The sequence below is a fragment of the Tetrao urogallus genome (assembly GCF_951394365.1).
Source record: "Tetrao urogallus genome assembly, chromosome: 1".
Classification (NCBI taxonomy): Eukaryota; Metazoa; Chordata; class Aves; order Galliformes; family Phasianidae; genus Tetrao; species Tetrao urogallus.
The window spans coordinates 71,108,774-71,131,832 of record NC_136813.1 but is presented as its reverse complement, the minus strand read 5'-3'; the positions used below and the strand labels follow the sequence as shown (position 1 = coordinate 71,131,832).

The following is a 23,059-nucleotide window of genomic DNA, read 5'->3' as shown; positions in this document are numbered from 1 at the left end:
TTGCTTTTGTTTTTGTGTGTGTGTGTGCTTTTTTAAACTCTTTAAAGCAGACAGATAGCCCAGATTGCCTTGATTCAATGTGATTTCAAACAGAAAATTATATAGTAAAACAGTTGTCTGATGTGCTATACTTGCAGGTCTCCAGACAGTGGGAATATTCAGAGTTGGAAGTTCAAAAAAGAGAGTAAGGCAGGTGAGTTGATATGGATTTTCTTTTTACTCATCAGGTATGACACAAATAACCCTATTCCCTTCTCTTGAGTAATTTCTCCTTGTCCTTCACCTGGAGAAATTCAGGCTTTCTATGTCAGTGACTTTAGTGTGTATTTGTTAGCTCATAACAGCCATCTTTTACATTTGGTGAAATCTTTCTAATGATCTCACTAGATTAATAGTCATTGTATATTTTGCTCTGTGGAAGCAGCAAAGGATTGGAGATCCAGATAGTCTACTGTGATGAAATTTTTCAGTTTACAGTGTAAGGAAAAAGAAATCTTGGCTGCTTATTTATCTCAGAAAGAGCAGAAGCTCCCAAAGTAAGCCTAAACTGTAAATCTTTTTTGGAAAAATTACACTATGAGGAAATACAGAATTACAGAGCAATGTCTTTGACCCTGTGAGAAGCTGGAGTGAGACACTCAAATTGCTGCTTGCAAACATCACCTTGTTCAACTTCAAGGTCAGAGCAGACCCATCCAATTTCTGATGTTGAATATTGGCCAAATGTTGAAAAAGCAGAGGTTGTGTATAGTTAGGTTCCAGAGACAATGTCAGAAGTGAGGTTTTCCTCACTATTAGCTGTTGCGTTGTTATTCCAAAAAGCTGGAAATACTTGTTGAGTTAGAGTAGTAGAGCATAGTGCTCAATGGTTTTGTGATGCTTAGGAGATAACAAATAGTTATCATAGAATATTCCTGCTAGAAATTTTAAGATCAAAATGTCAAAATACAGCAAACCAAAGGAAGCCTGATGACACTGATCCTAGGAATAATAGTACTGTTTTGCAAAAATACACAACATAATGGTTGGCTCTTTGGAAATTTGTCATGAATAGCCTATTTGACTTGGTTCTGAATGGTAGAACAGTATAACCTACTGATTTGTAGTTTACTCTCTACCAGTTAATACTGCTGTGTGGCTAATGTACCATAAAGCTGAAAACCCTCATGGTCTGCAAAGACAGTTATTAGATCAACACTAAATGAGTAAAAGTACTGAAAAGTAAGCTGCCTGTCATTTGCATTACAAGCATCAATGTGAAAACATTTGTTATTATTCAAAGATGAGTATATTTGTATCATACCTCTGGGAAAAAGCAGAGAGCTTGTATCATTTGCTTGTATCCTAAGCCTTACTTCAAACATCACTTTCACCATTTTTTTCTTTTACTCAGTTTTAAAAACAGAAGACACTGACAGATTTGGGTACTTACGTGTTATATTACGTTGACTAATTCACTGAATTAGGTGAACTAATTTATTTTATTAAACAACATGAAAGCATCACATTGGCCCAGCAGTTAAAATAATAAATGCTGTCAACACGAACACATGGGAAAGTTTGGATTCAATTAAAATTCCATTCATTTTCTGAACCATGGAAGGCCAAGTCCAATACTTAGATTTTGGTGTGCTTTCACAGCTGCTCTTTAGTCTTTGTACAGAAAGTAGGCATAGTTTTGTCTCTCTTCTTCCTCCAGTTAGAAGTTCTATTTCAACTGTTGCATAAATACATAAATAAGTGCATGTGACAGCAGGTTTTGTTTGTGATAATCAGGAAGAGAAAATGAAGAACAAATATATGCATTACAAGCCACCTTACAGCTTTCTCACAGTTATTGGGGTGCAGGACTAAGTCTCCTGAGCTGGTGTTGACTGGGCTTGATGCTCTGGAGGTACCTTCCAACCCCTACGATTCTGTGATTCTGTGATTCTACGAGGTGCTGGGTTGGGTACGGGCTATTTTCACACTGAAGAGAAAAGATGGAGCTCTCAACCTGAAGAAAGTTTTCTGCTATTAGTGTTGGGAAGTCTCTTCAGAAAGTCTGGCTGTTATCTTGTCAAAAGACATTGGCTGTTGGTGAGCGATTTCTTCTGCCTCTGAGACATTTGATACCTTTGACTTACACAGAAATTGTCTGAGAACTGTAGTGAAAATTAGCAATACCTCAGAATGGTGTTAGTTTGGTGTTTGTTAATTTTCTAGTAACAATCATTTAATCAGTCTAACTAAGCTAGGAGGGTGGAACAAGATGTGTGGGGACCAGTGCCAAGAATTCTTAATGAACATGTCTGTTTACTACTTAAGCTTAAATACGTACAATCTTAATTCACAAAAGAAATGTGAGTTTGGTAACCTTTAACATTGCTCTATTATTATTATCAATGTTTTTGTACAAAAACATATGTGTTATGAAACGCAGTTTCATTCTTTCCAAAAACCTGAGGATAACACAGTAAGGTGGTATAAGAAAGTTTTTTATCCAATTTTCATTATTTACCATGGTTTCTGCCTTTAGTATTAGTCTTACATTTCTGCATTTACTTAGCATGCTTTTTCATAGAAGAGTGCCATACATTAGTTGGAGAGAATTTTATTACAATCTGGTACAAACTTGAAGTTATGTACCATGGAATAAGCAGCAGTTAGATGTGAACTACAATCTAGAAAGTGAAAATGTGTTAAGTTACTTCTTGAAAGATCTTTATCTGTTGGAACATACTAATTGTGACAATGGTAAGTGACTGAGTTTTTATGTCATGGTCTTTTCCAGTTGCGTGAAGAGTTTGACCGGGGCATAGATGTTGTGTTAGACGAAGAACACAGCATTCATGATGTTGCTGCTTTGTTAAAGGAATTTCTACGTGACATGCCTGACCCACTTCTCACCAGAGAACTTTACACACCTTTCATCAACACTCTCTGTGAGCTCTGCAGCATCTTGATTTACTGATTTTCAAAAGCTTGTTTGAATTCTGTAATTTCTACACACTGTATTCTCTTTCCTGTCATTTAATACTCTAGCCTTGATTTGCTCCAAATATTTGCATAGCATAATTTGCAGAAGACTTTCCTTGGTTTTCATACTATGTAAGATTAGCCCTGAGAACTAAAACAGAGATTTCACTTTTACATTGGTATACAGGATGAATTCATGTTATCTGTTAAATCCTGATCCTGTTATTGGTTCAGCAGAAGCAGATGACAGACTTCCATCTGTATCCTGGTATCTCAGCACTGCCAGTGTTTTTAGTTTGTATAGCCATTCACTGATCAAAATTTCAATCTGACTTCAAAAACCTAGCATCAGAAGTTCAAGTTTCTTTGTAGTTAATGATCCTCAGAGTTATTATGTTAAAATAGTCCCAGCATACTGACCTGGATGTAATCTCGGAAAAAGTAAAGTTGGACCCTTCAAGATCAAGCTGCTGCCTAGTATGTGTTTTCAGTTTCTTGCTGAAGCCTTCATATCTGGGATCCTGCTTTTATACCTGCTTTTATACCTGCTATATCTGAACGAAAATAATATGTAGAAAATTAAGCAGAATTTTTGTGTCTGGTGACAACAACATATGCAACATGGAATTTGCTCTCTTATAGACTGAGAGAAGAGCCTATGAACCTATGAGCAAAATGTTGACCAATCGAAGCAAAACTACAGTAACAGTATTTGTTATGCTTTGATATTTCCTTGAAGTTTTATCTTTTTTTTCTGATGTTTACAAAGAAAATTACTGTTAAGCAAAGCTATTCTCAAGCATTCCTTTGGGCTGGGAACGGTATATTTGTTCTTATTTTAGGTTAGTTGGAGTGCTTTTCTTAGAATGTATTTTCTCCCCTCTTAGTATTAGAGCCAGATGAACAGCTAAGCACCTTACAGCTTCTCATTTATCTCCTACCTCCCTGTAACTGCGATACCCTACACCGACTGCTGCAGTTCCTCTCCACCGTGGCTGGCCACGCAGAAGACACCACAGACAAAGACGGCCAAGAAGTAAGTCCCAGCCACTCTTTCCTTTGACTTTGCTTTATTAATGGACTGGAAAGAGATCTTTGGGCCTGCGAAATAACCATAGTGGTGACATGTCCCTGAAAGATAAGGGAGATTTCTTGTTTTTGCCTATAATTTGTCATTTAGTTTTCTACTATGTTCTTAGGGCTGTAGGAGGGCTACCACCTATATGGAAGTGTCAGGCATTCAGGTGCATGTTTATTTATTCTCTTCATTCTCTGATGTTGCTTTCATACATAATCTTTGGACATAGTTCATTTCTTGTTTTTCTTTGATTCCTTGTGTTCGTTAGATAGCAAAGAATAAAAAGTAAAATAGAGGAACTCTGGCTGTGCCCTTCTGTCTAGTAAACCTAATCACTATTTAAAATTAGGATCTGTCTTTGTCAGTTTTTCTACTTATGAAAAGCCGTCTTATGGCCGTCTTATGAAAGGCCGTCTTATGGTTGCATTCACTGGAGTGAGTAGAATGCAGCCATCTCCAGAGATAATACCCATAGCTGTGGTGTACTAAGAATCATGGAATGGAATCATTAAGGTTGGAAAAGACCTCTAAAATCAACAAGTCCAACCACTAACCCATCACACTATGCCCACTAACCACGTCCCCCCACATCTACACTTGTCTTGAACACCTCAAGGGATGGTGACTCCACCACCTCCCTGGATAGCCTGTGCCACTACCTCACCACTCTTTTGGACAATATTTTTTTCCTAATATCCGCTGTAGTACTTCTGAGCATTGACACATATGCATCTGAACAGTCACACTAGGGAAGATCTGAAAATCCAGCCTTCCCATTTTCTGCCAGGAAAACGTTTGAACTACTGTGCTGCTCTGCAAAAGGTGGCAACTGTGTTATCTTTGAATGAGAGATGGATACAGCCTGTCAAAATTGGCAGGCTTGGCAAAATTGTGCCTGTTTTTTTGTGGAAAGGATTTCTCATTCCTCTGAAATGCAACAGAGATTACTTCTGAGGCTACTTCTGACACTCTGCTGAAACTCCTCCTTGCTTCTTTGGATGCTTTTTGGAGTTGGTTGGTATTTAAGAATAGGCACCATGAAACTGTCTTTTGCTGAATTTCTGCCTGAAGTTTGACGGTGGAATTGCCTGAAGTTTGATGGTTGGGCTAGATGATCTTATTGGTCTTTTCCAACCTTAATGATTCTATAACTCTATGAGAAGTCCTAACTTCAAATGCGCTGCATGAGCCTTTTTCAGAGCCTTTCAAATGCTATTATTTCTATCCTCAGCAATACATTGATAGACAACTGTACCACCTTAACGGAAGGCACTTAAAAAGAGCAGCCTGTAACAATTTTACTGTGCTTAAAAACAATGTGTACATAAGCCAGCTGAGGCCCCTGCCTCCAGCAAAGGGTTTCCTGTTGGTTCAGGAACATCCTCAAGAGGATCTTAATACAAGGCTAAAGGCTGATGCTGCTTAAGAGAGTGAGTCTAGTAAAACAGTTGTAATAAAAGCATTTTCATTCTCCTTAAGAGCACATCAGCTCTGCTAAAGGTATTTTGGCAAGGCAAATTTAGGTGAGCCATCTTGGCAGTATTGTAAGCATCCATCAGGAATATTATGTGCAATTGGATATCTTTTACAGATAATACAGCATTCTGCTCACAATATCTTCAGCTGTTCATTAATAATTAAGTGAATAAAGGCATATGGGGCAAAAGAAAATATTTTATAGGCTGCTATCATTGGAATGAAAACAGGCAAGCTTTGGCACACAGTCCCTTCCTCATGATTTCTTTCAAAAGCCCTTCTCTCCCAGATACAGAGATAGATGACTAACTTTAATAAAGTGACTCATCCAGCTAATTTAATTGGGAATGTTTACACCATTTTTTTAAGGAATGCCCTGAAGCTGCCCTTAAGAAAAGACACGCTGTACAGACAGCCTGCATATGCAGATGGGGGCACAGCCAGGGGCTGCCCTTGGCTCTCTCAAAGCACCACGTGCCTGTGCATCCTTGGTGGCTCAGTACTCTGACACTAGTTAAAAACTAGGTCACCCAGGAACATCTGTGTGCTCTGTGGTGTGAACAGGGAGTGTTTAAGCATTATTACGCTGGGGCAAGTCTCTATAAACAGTCAGCACGTTCATTGTAGCTGCCCATGCATCTGCTTGTTGCAGGTATCTTTCTGAGATTAAATAGTGGTCCCAACAATAAATGAAAATTCTGTTTTTTACTGCCAGCTCTGTGCTACCTGTCGAGCTCTGTATAAAAAAAAATAAAATAAAAGAATTAAAAATTAAAAACAAAAACAAGAAAACCCAACAAGAGTAGTCAGTGTACAGTTGTAAATTCAATTGGAACGTTCAGTGTATGTAATCTACCAAAAAAACCCACACCTAACTGTTTTTAAAGGATTCATTTGGTACCACTCGTTTCATGAAGGGCTGTTTTTCTTCCTCTTTCTGTGCCCATTCTGTGCTCATTCTGTCCTTTTTTTTATTCATTAGTTCAAATGTAATTGAAGCAAATGAAAAAATAATGCATATGATATCTGTTTTCTTAAAAAAAAAGCCTGCAAGAAAAACTGGTTCAACTGACGAAATTCACTTGCATTCTTATATAGTCTGGCATCATCTTCTGCATTCCCAGAATAGCAATCAAGTGGAGACAGAAAGGAAGCACATAATGCTTGCTTTTTCTCTCTTAAAAGAATAGGATGGGGAAAAAGTAGTCTACTCACAAGCTTGACAATGAATATCTTGATTTAATAACCTGTATGACATATATTTCAGATTGTTTCTGTATTGGTGTCTATCCTTCCACTTCTTCCAAAGTCAAGTTACTACTGCTTTGTTAAGCACAGATATGGAGATGCAAAAGAAAGTAAAAAATAAAAAGAAACTAAAAATTGGTTTAAAAAGTAAATATTTAGCATGTTCTAGGAAACAAGAAAAAAATAGAAAAACACTAATGAAAACAATGAGCATAATCTTCAAGTATCCAAACCACTTAACTGTTTGAACTTGCAAAATTGTGCTTTTCTTCACTTCCTATCATGAGTGCTAGTGGAAGAAGTAACTACCTGTGGTATGTGGTCTGAAGAGGTGGTGATATGGTAAGGAATTGAGGTAGGAAGAGACTTCCCTGAGTTCAGATGAAGTATGCCATTGTCAAGCTGACAGGAAATTAAGGGCAGACAGCACTTTCTCCCTCTTGTCCTCCAGTTCATTCGCAAATCCGTCTAGAAAATCCACAGAGCTTCTAGCAGGGATGTCCAAACAAAGTCTTTCAGCATTTCTGAAAATGGTTAAATGTTTGACTGGCACTCTTTTATTTTGATGAATAAACTATCTGCTAAATGTCTTGTGTGCGTGGATTTGTGAGTATGCATATATCTCTCTCTGATCTATATCGTATATCATTAGATCCTGGGAGCCCCTACTTCATTTATTTTCTGTTTTCCAGGTTACTGGGAACAAAATGACATCACTTAACCTGGCTACTATCTTTGGCCCTAACCTGTTGCACAAGCAGAAATCTACAGACAAAGAATTCACAGTTCAGAGTTCAGCTCGAGCTGAAGAGAGTACTGCTATCATAGCTGTTGTACAAAAGATGATTGAAAACTATGAAGCCCTTTTTATGGTATGTGGATGTTTCTCTATGTTACTTCCAGGCATTTTTAAGTTAAATGAGGAAATACCAGGTTGGTATTAGAAACCACAAAGATGAAATAAACTGTGGAAACTGCATTAAATTAAGCTTGACTTGTATTAATAAACAAAGTAGCCTTCTGTCAAGGCTAATGCTTTGCAGCAATAATACTGAAAATTTGTAAGTACATCTTGCTAGGAATGGTTTCTATGTAGATAAGAATATCTTCCTTAGAAGATTTCTTTGTCTGTGGGAATGATTGATGGAGATGGTTATTTGAACACTAAACCAGGCGGTATCATTTCTCACTAGTTCTAAAGATGAGACTGAAAATGGCCTTTCACCTCTCAGGGTTAGAAATTAATTAATTTTACTGAAGGGAAAAGAGATCCTTGGTTAAAGGAACAACTTTCCCTGTCAAAGACTTCTTTCTTGTTGGTCACATGGGAAGAAAAGACAAAGTTTTCTTACTTGTCATTTGGCTAAGAGGAGTGAAGCATGAATGTGTGTTATTCCTGAGTACTTTTCTATTCTCTTGCTGAAGCAAGGATGTTCCTCGTGGAAAGGACAATGACCTTTGATAGGGCATGCTTTGAACAAATAATTCCTATATATTATTGCCTGCTGAAGATGCAATTTAGTTAAAATACATTGATAAAGCCTAGCAGTTACCTGATCAGTTCATTCTCTGACCTTGTCTTTTTCAGTCTATGAAATCATAGGTAAGTTTTGCATGATTTGTGCCTGAGGCAGAGAGCTCTACTCTAGGGTAGCAGATGCCAGTTGGTGGGCATCATCCCATCTTCATTGTAGTAGAAATAAATGTCCTGACAAAAAAAAAAAAAGGAAATCTTAAAAAAGTGAAAATAGCTTGGTTTGTTGTGGCTTCCTCCCTTCCTTTCTCCCTTCCTCTCTTCCTCTCTTCCCTCCTCTCTTTCTCTCTTTCTTTTTTTAATGCTTTTCACAGTTTGAGGAAACTTTAGGTGCTGTTTTTCCTTCCAAAGTGTGAGAAGAAAGTCAGGGAACAGGTTCTGTTCTGGGCAACAGAACTTGTGAGAAGTTCTGTTGCCCAGAGCATGGACGGCACTAACAAGTTTTAAATAATACTTGAATAAGAACACCTGCAATACTTGAAGTATCTTACTGTTATTCTTGTTTAAGAACACTTTACGGCACAGCACATCATACTTCAGACACATGTTCAGTGTGGAAATAGCAGGGTTTAGGATTAGTCTAACCTTACCTATGGTGTCTTTTCATTTTGACAGATTTATTCCTTTACCTTTTCAGTGCTTGAATTTATAGCTGAAAGTTAACTGCAGTGTTGAAAAAAGAGAAGCTTTCTTTGTTCTTTAGAGCAGACTCTCAGATAGTAGAGGGAGTTTAAAATCAGATTTCAGAATGAAAGGTTAGCTGCATGTGAGAGAGAATCAAACCTATCACAGATGCTCTCCTGAAAGCTGAAAGAATGTTGATGTAAAATTTACAGAAATTCCTAACAGATGAGCATCTCTGGGTGCTTTTACTCTGCCCGTTCCCACTGCTTAACAAATAGTATGGCAAGATCTCTCTGTTTTCTCAGGAGTAATGTCTAGAATTGCACATGATATTTGATTTGTAGGACTGTCAAATTGCTCACTGCTACTGTTTTACAAAGCTTATCCTAGGGTTTGCTTTCAACTTTTGCATGTTCTCCTAGGCAGCACAGAGGAACTTCTTGTATTCTGAAGATAATTAACCCAGTGCATCCTTTGGTAATTGATGCATAGAAATGAAAATACTCATACATTATACTGTAGTATAATTCTGATCATTTGAAATCAGGCAGCAACAATTCATTTTGTAAATCTATCCGAGTGGAGCCAAACCAGGACTTCTGTTTATACTTAACATTTCTGCTATTTAAAAAAAGAAAAACATCTGGACATGAGGATCCAGCTACAGCAATAACGTATAGTGTATTGATGCCAACGTGTTTTTGTGCTTCGCTTATAATTAACGTTAGTAATATGCAAATGTGGATATAGCATAGAAGGTATACTACCCTTACTTCATAGATGTTAATGACTTTAATATCCAATTCCTATCCATTTCAGTGAGTCTTAGAGATGCATTAGTACGTGTTGCAGGAATGTTCAAGGTGCTGCTTTTTACTAGTCTCTGAACAGTGCCCAGCAGTTGAATCCAGGGAAGCTGAACACAACCACCCTTTCCCTCATTGGCTTTGGGTTGGCATGGAGGATGAAGAAGAGAGGTTATGCTTTTAGCAGCTCTGCCATGCAGTTATGTTGCCTAGTGCCTAGATCCATCCCTCCTGCAAAGAAGCAGTATGCAGAGTCTGAAATTTATTATTTTTATTGTTAGATGCTGCTATGGTTTCACCACAGAGGAGGCACTTACACACTGCCTTTCTGTGACACTTCAGTATCCAGGGACAACAACTGTAAGGGTCCCTCCGCCCTTCTATGCCTCAATAGCTGTGATGCTCTAATATCTCAAAATTATCTCCTGACAGCCCCAAGCCTTCTGATCAGTCCTGGCATCTCAACTGGCATCTAAAGGACTGCTGAACAGATGCAGTTATTTCAGTGGTGCCTTGGCTTCTGCATGTCCTTGCCTTACCCTTCTGTCCCTTAACTTCAAGTTCTCATCCACCTACTCAGCCGTAATTGCTAAGCAGTTACTTCAGTAATGTCAGCTCTGTCATCTTCCTGAGATGTCCATATAGTAATTCTCTATAAATATAAATTTGTTTACACACATATCATTTCTACACTTCCAAGTTAGTTAACCAAACCAATAGAAATTGCTTTCAGATGAATTCCTCTCAGTGGATTCTTACATGTTTAACAACTTGATTCTAAGGTGAATAGTAAGTTAAATGCAGAAAGGCCTGAAACCTGCTTCACTCAGATTTTGTCTGGATTGAGTTCTACTGTATAAAAAGGCTGTCTGAACTGAAAAATCACACAGCACCAGGTTTTCAAAAACGTATTACTATAAAGATAAGATAATTTATTTAAAGACTAGTATACGATTGCCCATTGTTAAGAAATTTTTCCAGCTTAGAAGTCAAAAGTAATTTTTTAAAAGAAAGTCATAATCACACAATTTTTTCATAAACAATTTGAGTCAGTTTGAATTAAATGACGACTATCTTCATTTATTTTCAGATTATTTCCTTTATCAAAGTAATATGTCTTTTCTGTTACTTGACTTCTTAAATATGTTCCTTCCAAACTGAGGTATTCCCCTGAGGAATCTATTAGTAATTCTATTCCTATTTCCCAGTAAATGTCGGGGAGAATAAATGGCCCATGCAGTGTGACCTGAAGGTCAAAAGATACAGGCTCTGACAAATTGCATCCACAAGCAGATTGCACAGTTGATGACCCCTTGCTGAGATTGTCTTGCCTGCAGCAATACCTGTCATGAATCAGGCCCTAAGCAGAATTTAAGTTCTTCTAGATCCTAGAATTTGGCCATCCAGATATCTGAAGATTTCATGTTTACCTCTATCACTGAAATGGAAGAATGGACAATGGAAGAACTTCAGAGACAGAGCTCTTACCATGAAACTTCTGTATGAGAGGGATATAAATAAATTAAATGCCATGGAATATGTGAAGAAACATTTTCCTTCCTGTGTAATTACATCTTGTGTTATTTCAAAAACAGGTGATACACAGTTGCTTGGAATTGAAATTTTTAAGTATCTCCAGATATTTGATCGGAGATGTAAGATAAGGACCTTAAACTGGGGCTTTTGTGACTGCAGTACATGAATAATCCCACTGTTGTTATAATACTCAACTAGATACCAATAGGATATTCAACAGTAATCAGCATTTGCCTTTGAGCAAAGTGGTCCTCAGTCCTACTTTCATCTGTTATATGAAATGTCTCTTTTAAGTGGGAGCATCTGAATATTTGTTTTATGTACTCTTTACAAGTGTAATTGTACTTGATCTTGCAGATTAAGCATTATACCAAAATGAATGTATGTGGAAGGAATGTTTATCTCCAGTTAATTGTTTTTTGTTTTCTTCATAGGTTTCCCCTGATCTACAGAACGAAGTGCTTATTAGCCTATTAGAGACTGACCCAGATGTTGTGGACTATTTGTTGAGGAGGAAAGCTTCCCAGTCATCGTGAGTAATTAGTTCTTTCATCATCCTTGTTTCCGCTGGGAATTTCTATCTCCCCTTGGAAGTGTTCTAAAGGTTGTGGTTTTCCGCAGCTCTTCTGCACTGTCTACAGTGGAGTAGAGAAATCCTCCACATTAAACAGACTCTGCCAAAGAAATTATGACTCCTGTACAGTGTTTTCTAAAGACAAGTCTTGTTTTCCTGGTTCAAAGGAAAGATTGTGTTCTGCTACAGAGAACAGAATGAGATGTACATAAAAGTATTCAGTGCACTATTATCTGGCAGGATGTATTCTAGTGATTGGCTGGTTTGTGTCTTGGGTTTATTGTAGTTCAGTAAGAGGAAGTGGAAACACCCCAGAGTGCCTTAATACAATCACGGCTAACTGTTTGACCAGTTTGTTGTTCTTTTTCTATTGTATACACTTGTGAACTAGGTAGGGCATTGTAAACACATCAATTGTTGCAACAGCAGGCTTATGAAAATTCTTTGGATATTATTTAATCGAATACTTTGTGAAATATCTGAAGAGAAAAAGAATCACACCAGTCACTATTGCGGTTATGGTACACAACATATTCCAACTTTGTGTATGCTTTCTGTTTGCTTTCACTCATGTGCCTTAACGCTATGACTTTGTACATTTGGATTAACAGGACTCCTGGCTTTCTCATGGGATTACACAGTGATTGCCTTTATTTTAGTGAATCCCAATATGCCAGACTCTCAAAATTACAAAATTTGATCAGCTTGCTTTAAGTCATTTTTAAGAGGTTTCCTAGATGCTAGGGTCTCTGCAGCAGATTAGACTTTGTCTTCCTGTGTGTGTGTGGGAAGTGCCTAGTGCATTTAAACTATAATTAAAATGGAAACTGTACAGTTAGCTATGTTTTTGTTTTTCTCTCCCTCTGAACATTGTACTTTTGACAGTACTGTAATGGTGTGCATAGCTTGAAAGGAAGATGTATGAAAGAAAAAGTACAATTAATACACTGGGGGAAAAGGCTACTTCGATTACAAAAATTGAAAAAAAAATCAACATGTGGAATATATCATGTGTCGTAAAGGATGTTACTAGTTCATTAGTTTAGCCACATGAACACATAACACAAGCAAATGGTCACATATCATCCGATCTGTGATAATTGTCTGTGTTTCTATAGTGTACTGCAGTTAAGAAATAATTTCATTTAATGTGATCTGACTGACAGCAACTAGCCATGTATGTATTTAGTTCACAGTAAATGCCAAGTAATTAGTTACTTTAGACGTCTTTTACAGTTGTTTCACATTTACCATAGGCCAAGACCGCAAATCACATGACATATAGTAATAATATGATACTCTGTAGAGACTTCTTTCTTTAAGTCCACAGTTTGAAATGATCATATTATTTGTATGTATTTCACACAGTGAAAACCTTCATGGTGGAGTTCACAATCTATATAATAGACGTAAAATTGTATCTCACATGTGCATTCACATACTAATTGAGCGTAAGTTTATGTTACAAGTAACTGTGAGTGAAACATTTTATTGTTAGATCCTGTTTATTTTAAGTTGATTGACCTTTCCATGAGCATCCTTAATTTTCAGCCAACATGCACACCTACAGGAAGAAGCAGATGTTTGTGGACAGCTGGTCACCATAGACCAACTTTGTAAGAAAAGGTTACTAATCCAAATAGGAACATTATGGCTACGCTGCTACCAATGTATTGTATTTTTAGTAGTGGGCAGGTGAAGTATCACTGAGATGGGAAAAACAATTTCTCATTTGTCTTTTACTCTGATATCATATGAGTGATTTATTCTTAACATTAATGAAACATGTTTTCACTGTCATTACAACTTCTTGGTTAAGATATTCCACGAAATTAGAGGGAATGTTGCTCAGTGTTATTGCTCAGAGTGTGATGCTCTTAAGAGATTGATTTTCTTCAGGACATAATACTGACTTTGAGGTAATGGATTTGTTGGTCATCTATTCTGTAAGAAGTGTGAGGCAGCAGAAAACAAGGAGATACTTGCCTTGATTTCATTGCAATGACTATCCAACATATGTCCATACAGCTCTTGGAATTTTATTGACATGACATTCCAAATTTGGATCCATGGAACAGAAAACTTTAGATATTCTTGAGGGAATCTTCATCAGAAAAGCTGGTTGGCTGTGTAATTTAGTGTGTGAAATCAACTTCAAGATTTTAATGTCATATTACTTGCTCTGAAGGTCCTGTTACTGCAATTGCTCTCTCATCTCTGCTTTTGAGGCCATTGCAAATGCTTTCTTCACTCTAATCTGACAGAAAACACAATTTCTTTTCCTTCTCCAAGGAGGACAAATCAGATGTTCCTCATCTTTCAGTTCTCTTAAGAGTTGAGCATCATGAATGGTGTGTCAGGGACTTTATGGAACATGGTTGTGGTAAAGCACTAATTACCAGTGGCAGCAATTATGAAGGCTGCTTTTGTGGATGACTTCACTTTTTTTGTATGTTGGCTTGAAAATGACAATGGAATTGCAGTTTCCAGCTGTAAGATGAAGAATCTTTAAGACAAAAATAAAATGTTTCTTATGAGTATTTATCACTTATCGAGGTTAGCAAATAGAGCAAATGTGGCTTGGAGTAATTTTAGAGTAAGTGTGTTTTAAATGCATGGAATTTTCAAGTGTTTTGGATGGTGATGATAGGTTTTAATCCACCTGAACCTGTGGCATCCAAGATGAGGCCATACAATAGGCCATACAGCATGTTCATGTACAGAGCTGCAGAGGCTTCCTGAATCATTGAGTCCTCCATCCTGTTACAGTAGCAACCGGTCCTGTAAGAAGCTGTTTTGTTGGTGGTACCTCAGATGTATATGGAAATTGCTTTTTCATGCTACCAGGTCATTGCACTTCGTATGGTTTGCCTCTTCATATAATTGGTTTTCCTCTCAGAAGCATTCAGGTATTGCAGAAAAGGATTTCTGCCAAAACTGAAATGAGATTTCCTGTTTTGATGACCTAGGCACCATTGGAAATGTAGGAATGTCCTCTATGGAAGTAATTACTGTTACTAAAATTTTTGCAAGTCACTCATACTGCTAGACTCTGATGGATAACTTAAACACAGAAGGATGCCAGTTAAAAGGAAAACTCAACAGTATTTTTGAACCAATATGTTATAGGTTCTTTCTGCAGCTTTCACACCTTTCAGTCAGATGGGGATACTTCACCACTTCTTAAATCTTTTCCTTAATGTAGTTCAAAACCTGCAGAAAATATTTTACTTGCTTTCCCATTTCTGACATTTGGTAATACATAATCTACTATTCAAAGACTGCATATAGGTGAGTGTGTACCCCATGCAGGATTTACTTTGCTTCTGTATTTTTCTCCCCAGTGTGTGGGTAGACAGTCTCACAACCATTCAAGTGAAGATGAATTCTGAATTTTAGTAAATATCTGATTGCTAATGAACTCAAACTGTAAACCAAGCAGACACAAAATTTTTGTTTTAAGGAATATATGGGAGTTCGTTCTTTATTTGGAAAGATGTGAGCCAAAGTTTTTTTCTTCTTAAATAGCATCTTAAAATTATGTAAGTAAAGCAAATGTATGAGATCAATTTACAGCTTCAAAGTATTCAGTCCATTTTTAAGGTTTCTTACAGTAATAATCTTAGTCTACAGGCATTTTCTTTTGTTTTTAAAACTTTTTTTTTCCTAAACAAATTTGAATATGATATTAACTATAAATAATTGTGTGAGTTTACTAGCAGAAACTGTAAATGAGGTTAGAAGCTTGAAGTTTTCAAAGGCTTGACAGTTTCCATTTAAGTACATTTTTATCAGGAGCTCTGTCTTGAGACAAGATAGACTATAAGAGGTCATTGAAGGTAAGACATTAAATTGGTGTTTCACAAAGCTCAAGTTTTTGTTCCCACATCCTTTGTTTGCATTTCCCTTTGCCCTCATTCCTTGTGTTACCTTGCCATTGCTACGCAGGGCTAGACCTCCTTCTTTGCCCTGTGCAACGCAGTTAGGTTTTGGTCCTGCAAAGATGTACATGTGACAAACCTTCCTGCTGTCAGTGTTAGTGTTAAGTATGTCTTTATGTTAACAGGACGAGGTTTAGATGACACTCAGTCTAGAAAGCTGAAGAGAAAGACGTTCAGTCACAGGAAATCTACAGATAGCTACACTGCTCCCCTTTTCTCTCAGGTCTTTCTGACTCTTCAAAGGCTCTCAAAACATTACTTAAATGGATCTCATTTTGACTCACATTCACTGCACAGCTTTGGGTTTTTTTAGAATTTAGAGGAGAGAGAGGGAGTAATAAGGAACAAATTTAAAAAAAAAAAAAAAGAGGAAGGAGTTTATTTTGTGATAGCATTTTAGAAACTTAAAGTATGTAAATAAAGTACGTAACAATTCTTTAGTAGCTGTAGATTTATTCACCCTGTCTTCATCTTCAGCTAGGAAGCTACACATCTGAGAACATGATTTACAATTTCTTTTTAATGATTCTCCAACATTACTGTGCCAGCCATTCTGGGAAGCCTGGAGCAGTACTATTTAGCCAAATGGCAGCTCCCATTTTGTAAGTTGGTCCTGATTAAGCCTCAGAGTCAGCTTGGTGTTGGTTTCTTTGCTGGGGGGTAACTGGGAGAAAGCATACTTAAATCCCAACTTTATGTCTCCGTTTACACTGAGAAAAAAATTAAGTATTGCAAAACATACTAATCATAATGTTGAGTGTATATGTTCTATAGTTCAAGATATAGCACTCGTAAATCAATGAGGGGGAAAGAAACAGCTTGAAAGTGGTATTAAGGTTTGTCAGTATCAGTGTATCAAGCTTCGGTTTGCTGTGGTTGGCCTGTGTTATCACCGTGTGTTTTTTTATTTTCCTTCTTCAGTTTTACTTCATTTGTCTAGAAAAAGGGTTATTGTTCCATAATGAATAACGTGCTTTAGTTGCTCACTCGGTTTAAGCCATCTTTGGATTTAGCTCTAAGAAAGGCTGATCATTCTCAGTATACATGACAAGAAGGACCCTCTGTCATAACATGTACAGTTACAGCAAATACTAATGTGAGGTCACTGATAAAAGGAGTTTGACGCAAGACAAGAGCAGATGAAAGATTAGCATCTAAGAAACACAGATCGAGGTTCGGAGAAATGAAAGATGAGTAACAAAAATGCAAGTGAGGGGCAACTGACAGGGATAAAGTATGGTTGCAGAGGACTTCTCCATATTCTTTGGGATGTTCTGTGTGCTCACAGATTGTCTCCTGTCTGCTTAGTATAAACTGTAACAATTTGAGAAATCCTCTATGTTTTCAACACACCTTAAAAATGAGAGGTTTCTCTCTGAGCTTGGGATGTAGTTTTTGTTGGGGGCTTTGCTTATTTTGAGTCAAAATTAAAGCCAGTTGTTTGCTGCCTCCATCGGAAATATGATAGAGATACAGCTGGTCCTCCATAGAATATTTACCTCTGGATGCCTCCAGAAGAGGGTCCTGCTTACAGTGCGAGAGATGAGCGAAGTATTGGCTTTCACTGACTGTATATTACTGTAAAACGGAACAAGTTATTTTAGCATACTGCTTATCATCAAACTAATCTTCCCTATCCTAATCTTCCCTATCGTGCCCTCAGATTTATTGTTGCAACAAGCAGAATGGCCAAGGTAACATAAGGAATTGATTCACTGTTTAATTTCCTGTGACAAACTGTACAGCGTTTGGTTTTTATTGTTTTCGTTCTTGAAAGCAGCATCTTTTGATTTTTAGTGGCCCCTGCTGGCCACTCCATGGCGTAAGCTTTACTCGTGGAAAATTCATTTCTACTGCTTCCGCAGTGTTTTCATTTCAGCAGCTGTGACCATACTGTTGCATTTTATTTTATTTGTGTGACGTCAAAGTGCACGCGTTGCTGTGAACATGAAGCATTTTTTATTAACCTCATTTATTTAACAACTTTTCCCAGAAGCCCTGAGATGCTGCGGTCAGAAGGTTCCTACTCCACGGGAGAAAGGCACTCTTCCACAGACTCCAACAAAGCTTCAAGCGGAGATGTCTCCCCATATGACAACAACTCCCCCGTACTGTCTGAGCGCTCGCTGATGGCAGCACAAGAAGAAGTTGCACACAGCCCAGATAAGCCGTACAGAGCACAGGAACAGTACGCACTGGGTGCTCATTTGCAGCCTAAAACAAAGGAGAATTCTTCTGCATCACAGGCTGGAAAAGGTATATCCTCCTCGTGTTCCTCATTCTAAGTGACTGACAGAGGTTTCTGATGTAGCTGAAAAGTGTCTGCTCTCTATTATCATCTATCAGGACTTGAGTTTGTTGTAGTGTAACAGCCCCACAGGTAATGATTGACCTTAGCTCAGCCAGCTGTCAGGGGTGGTTTTAGTGTGGCATTTGTCAAAACTTGGAGCTATTGTATAGGAAAAGGAACTCTTTACATCCAGCTTTTCAGCCTTTTTCTGAGCATGCTAAAGACTGTTATTTCTAGTTCTGTTTGCCAGGACTGTAATACCTGCAGTGCTATGCCCCAGCTTTTGGAAAAGTCTGAGTTTAAGATGTCAAGCTGTAAATTTTGTGCAGTTGAAAAGAATGACTTCAACTGCTTTGCACTGGAGAACACAGCTGAGCTGCACAGCTTTACGTCTTTTACCAATAACACACCTAACAGTACCAGCACGGGGATCCATAGTTTCCATACCTGTCTAGAGATTGCACACCTGAATTATTTCTTCTGTAAAGAACTCTTATTAAAGCTGATAGCTCACCAGCTCTGCCAGATACTTTTCATTTAAAAATGTCAAAAAATGTTAACAGTTACTTTCATGAAATATACGAATAGTGAGCCAAACTTAAAAGAATTTCAGTGTTTAGAGGTGCAGAGAGCTGTTTGGTAGTATTATTTTATTTCAGAAGTAGTGGTTAGGCAGTTACTTCCATATGGAATTAATGGCATTTAGACTACTATCCCAGTGGTAAGCTTTGTAAATGCCATTGGGCATTTTTCTTCTGTGTTCAGCATCTAAATCTGTGAACTGGTTTCAAAACGTGGATAGATTCCTGCTAAGTTGTGAACAAGAAATGACACAAAGTTTCATCATATTAACCATTCTTTGGACTTTAACATGTATCACAATGATAGCAAACTGTAAAGAATTACAAAATTTCTTTCTGCCAGATGGAATTAGAAAATGGTACAGAAAGATTAGAATTCAGCATGAGGCCTGGTATGTGCCTTTTGTTAAATCTATTTTGTGACAGCACTTCCTTGCAGGAGCTTTGCCATTCTTTCCCTTTGGGAAGCACACGAACTAACTAATTTCTTTTGGCCTAATCATCCTGTTCTTATCCAAAGCCTCCATTCTTCAATAAAGCAGAGGACAAACAAAATTTCATTCTATCAGCAAATTTAGGTGTTCCACTCATACAGAGTTCACTAAATTCATTCACAGGATCTGAGCTTGAAACAGTGAGTAAGTGCATATGCTTGGTCTGTTTGTGCTAGTGCGCAGTGAGCCCAATGCTAGCAGACGTTGATAATTCTGATATATATACAACTTTGCATAAAGGTTTATGCAAATTTAATTTACTGCTCCATTTACGTATTTCTAAATAATGATTTAATGAATTCATCCTTTTCTTCTTACTCTTCTTGCTATTTAGATGTCTCAGAAGATCATTTTGATATCTGGGGAACCTGGCATTCAACGCTGAAAAGTGGCTGCAAAGACACAGGCATTGCAGGTCAGAACTTTCTCAGAACTTTTAAGCCCAAAGCTAACAAAGGCAGAAGCACTTTCCGGGTTTTGAGAAATCACAGTGAAATTAGTAGGACAGCTCATGTTGCCAAGAGTTAAATGTGTATGTAAACCACTGACTTCTAAAAGTTTGCTGTTCAATCAAATGAAGAAAAGCACAAGGATTTTACAAATGTGGCAGCATTTTAAATTATTAGAAGACAATTTTAAAAATCATTTTCAAGTTACTTCAAAAACAATTTTGAATAGTTCTGAAACTCACTGTGGAAGGTGAACACAGTGGATACTTGGAAGGGTCTGCAGAAGTGGCATGAGCACAGCCCGTGAAGCTGCAGCTCTGGACTCTGGTCCTGCTGGTGGCCCGCATGGTCTTGACAAGTCACTGCCCTGTTCTGCCTATGGTATTCCTCCCATCTGCATCTGCTCCACAGAGGAGCCATCCAAGGAAACTGCACAGCCTCTGGGCAGCCTGAGCCACTGCTCCATCACCTCCATCATCCACCCAGCACAGAAGTGTTTCCTGGTGTTCAGAAGGAACCTCTGTGTTCTAGTTTTTGCCCACTGCCTCCCTTCCTGGCACTGGGCACTACTGATAAGAGCCTGGCTCCATCCTCAGTCTGATAGCCTGAAAAATAAATGCAAGGCTCTTGCTCCGTGTCCCCAGGTTCAGGCAGTGGTGGGGCTGTTAAACCTTTAATTGCATAGCCTGGAGATAAAAATCCCTATCTCTCGTTGTGATATGATACAAGGAAAAAGCAGTGACTTGTAGAATGCTATGTAAATGACTGCAGACTGACATCTTTCTTACTTTGTCCCCCAGGTTCTTACGGAAACATTTACGAAAGCAGCTTGCTGCGGCCTGGACAGTGCTCTCTTTCACAAGGGAACCTCTCCATATATTCTCCTCGGTGGCAGGGCAGCTCCTCCGAACTGGATCATGGCCGGCAAGTCATGCGCAGGAGTCAGACAACTGCCGCCATTCCCGAGTGCCAGCTCCAGCCTGCCATGTCTCGGGTATGCAGTAACCCGCACATGGAAGCCGGCGGAAGGTGTTTGGACCAGTCACGCTCCAAGTCGGAGCGGCACTTGACTTTAAGCAGTGTGGAGGACCTCAGTGAGCATGACTCGCACGCGGGTTGCTCGCAGAGCACGGCTAAGCCCTCCTACAGCAAAGAGAGGCCACCCCCTCCGTACCCTGGGCAGCCCAAAGCAAGCTCTGCGTTGTCGCAGCGATCGAGCGTTTCTTCAACGTTGCACTCTTTGTGGAGACTTCAGCGCCATGACAAAAGTGCAGGGACCAGAGCAGCTGGAGGGCCTGTGGCCAAAGCCCCCGAGCAGGCCGTCTCCAAGCAGGAGCGCCCGGCCCCGCACACCCAAGCAGGTCATATCTATTCGACGGCAGCTCGCAGTCAGAACAGTAAAAATGTTTCAGAGCCAGACTGGCATGATTGGCAAAGAGAGAGGTGGCAAATTTGGGAGCTTTTATCAGCTGATAACCCTGATGCCCTCCCAGAGACCCTTGTATGATCGGACTCCACGGAACTGCCGCTCGCACCTATGCTCCCTCTCATAGGAAAACAATGATGATATTGGAAAACTGGGGGGTGCTTGTTCGTTTTCTACCGAATAAGTTACATATAATTTTTTAAAATCTCGTTCACTTTAATTTCCTAACAGCACTGGCAAGCAGTCTATTTACAAATACAGTATGTTCCTGTTTTTCAGCAAGCTTGTGAGAAAAGAAGAAGATGGAAATGTTAGTCCGATAACCCTGTATGCATACATACGCTGTTTATAAGATAAAACTGTTGCTTTGATGTGGCTAAAATGTATTTATATATCTGCAGTTTGATGATTGTATATTCTGTAATGGGTATTGTATGATAATCATATATTATGTTTTCATATACAGATGTCAATCGACCATGACTGCTTTTATAAAAATCACTGCACTTACATTACCATCATACACATTGGAGTTCTATAGGAAGTGCACAAGCTGGTTTCTGTGCTTGGGAAAAAAACCTAAAGGGGAACGTTGTCCTTCTTTTCACTGCCTATTGAAAAACACTAGAATAGAGTGGAACATGAAAAGCCATATGTTTTATAAGGGTAGTAGTGACTGGGAGGGGGGGAATACCAAATATTTTTTTTCTTATAAATATATTTGCAAACAAAATTAAAATTTGATACAAGGTAAGTGTTAAAAATATTTTTTTTTAGATTCTTGGAGGAAGTGGTTTGGGGAATCAAATAAGAACAAGGCCGTGCCTAAACCAATGAAAGATGTAGCACAAAGGTCTGCCCTACCTGTCTAGAGGAAAAACAATGTTATGTATACAGGATATAATATATATATTTATGAATGTATGACTTTATATATTGTTCTAAAACAATGAACTGGAATCGAAATTTTAGAAAACCAATCCCAATAAGTTGAGTTATGTAACGGTAGAGAAAGAATATGGCTTTTCCTTTAAAATAACAAGGCTTCATTGTGAAGAAAGTTAGACAAAGCAGAAATAGAGACGGAGATATTTGCAAAAGGGGTCACACTGAATTTTGGAAGTGAATATGAGAAGTTCACAGCTGTGTTTCTATAAATATTGTGCCAAAGCCTGGGTCATTAGTACTTCTTTGATAACTGTATGTTGCGTTGTCAAATGTCAATGTTTTCAAATTGCAAAAGCATTTCTGGCCAGCAGGTGGCAATGTACTTCAGTATTCTAGAGGAAATTCTATTATCACTTGATAAGGGAAAGTGTATCATATCAAAAGAATTTTATAAAACTTATTAGTCTTAATGACGTTGAAGACGTATTCAGTGATGTTGTCTTTAAGTTCTATCTCGTGCCATAACGATGGAATAAAAGGCTGAACAAAACAGTGAGCATATTTTTGCTCTTTCCTTTTTTGTTTTGAAGTAGAGTTTGTGTAAAAATTGATGTGTTTTTATTGTATTCCAGAGTGTCTCTGCCAAAAACATCTAAAAGGCTAAGGGCACTTAAAGATCACTTTCATTAATGACTTAAATATATGAGATCCCAGGTTTTATATATGTTCTAGGCTTAAAATCCATCCTACAGGGAGCCTACTCGTTGCGATAGTCCCAAGTGAAGTGATAACGGCACCAATCCAGGTATAAAGGGGAGGATTTGGCCTCTGGCTGTCACTGTGCTGTCTCACTGGCTGACTCTTTTATAGGAATATGGAATAGTGTTCAGAATATATCTCAGCTCTGTCCCTTGATGCTAGAGTTGATAGGAAAAGATTCTTGTGTGTAGCTTGTTGCAGAACCTCTATGACAATTTATTACCAAAAGAAAAAAAAAAGAAAAAATACAGTTATCTAAGTTTAAAAGATAAGTAGTGGAATACAAGCAAGGACAATAAAAGAGTTCTCACAAGCAATTGTCATCATTTGATCTTGCCTCAGTATTGTCCCAGGTTTGATGCATACTTGCTACAGAGAATTAATGCTCCCTAGCAGT

General features: G+C 38.2%; 1 protein-coding gene across 1 annotated transcript in view; it reads left to right on the top strand.

Moving 5' to 3' along the window:
• Positions 1–21,096, top strand: part of ARHGAP6 (Rho GTPase activating protein 6) — a gene marked incomplete at both ends in the record, with an annotated part of 296,766 nt that extends 275,670 nt beyond the window's left edge. Inside the window, 8 exons of the mRNA XM_079533855.1 lie at positions 138–193; positions 2,774–2,924; positions 3,846–3,994; positions 7,453–7,632; positions 11,695–11,792; positions 17,769–18,031; positions 19,475–19,555; positions 20,390–21,096. Coding sequence (XP_079389981.1) covers positions 138–193; positions 2,774–2,924; positions 3,846–3,994; positions 7,453–7,632; positions 11,695–11,792; positions 17,769–18,031; positions 19,475–19,555; positions 20,390–21,096 — 1,685 coding nt within the window. The remainder of the gene's footprint in view (positions 1–137; positions 194–2,773; positions 2,925–3,845; positions 3,995–7,452; positions 7,633–11,694; positions 11,793–17,768; positions 18,032–19,474; positions 19,556–20,389) is intronic.
• Positions 21,097–23,059: the final 1,963 nt, after the last annotated feature.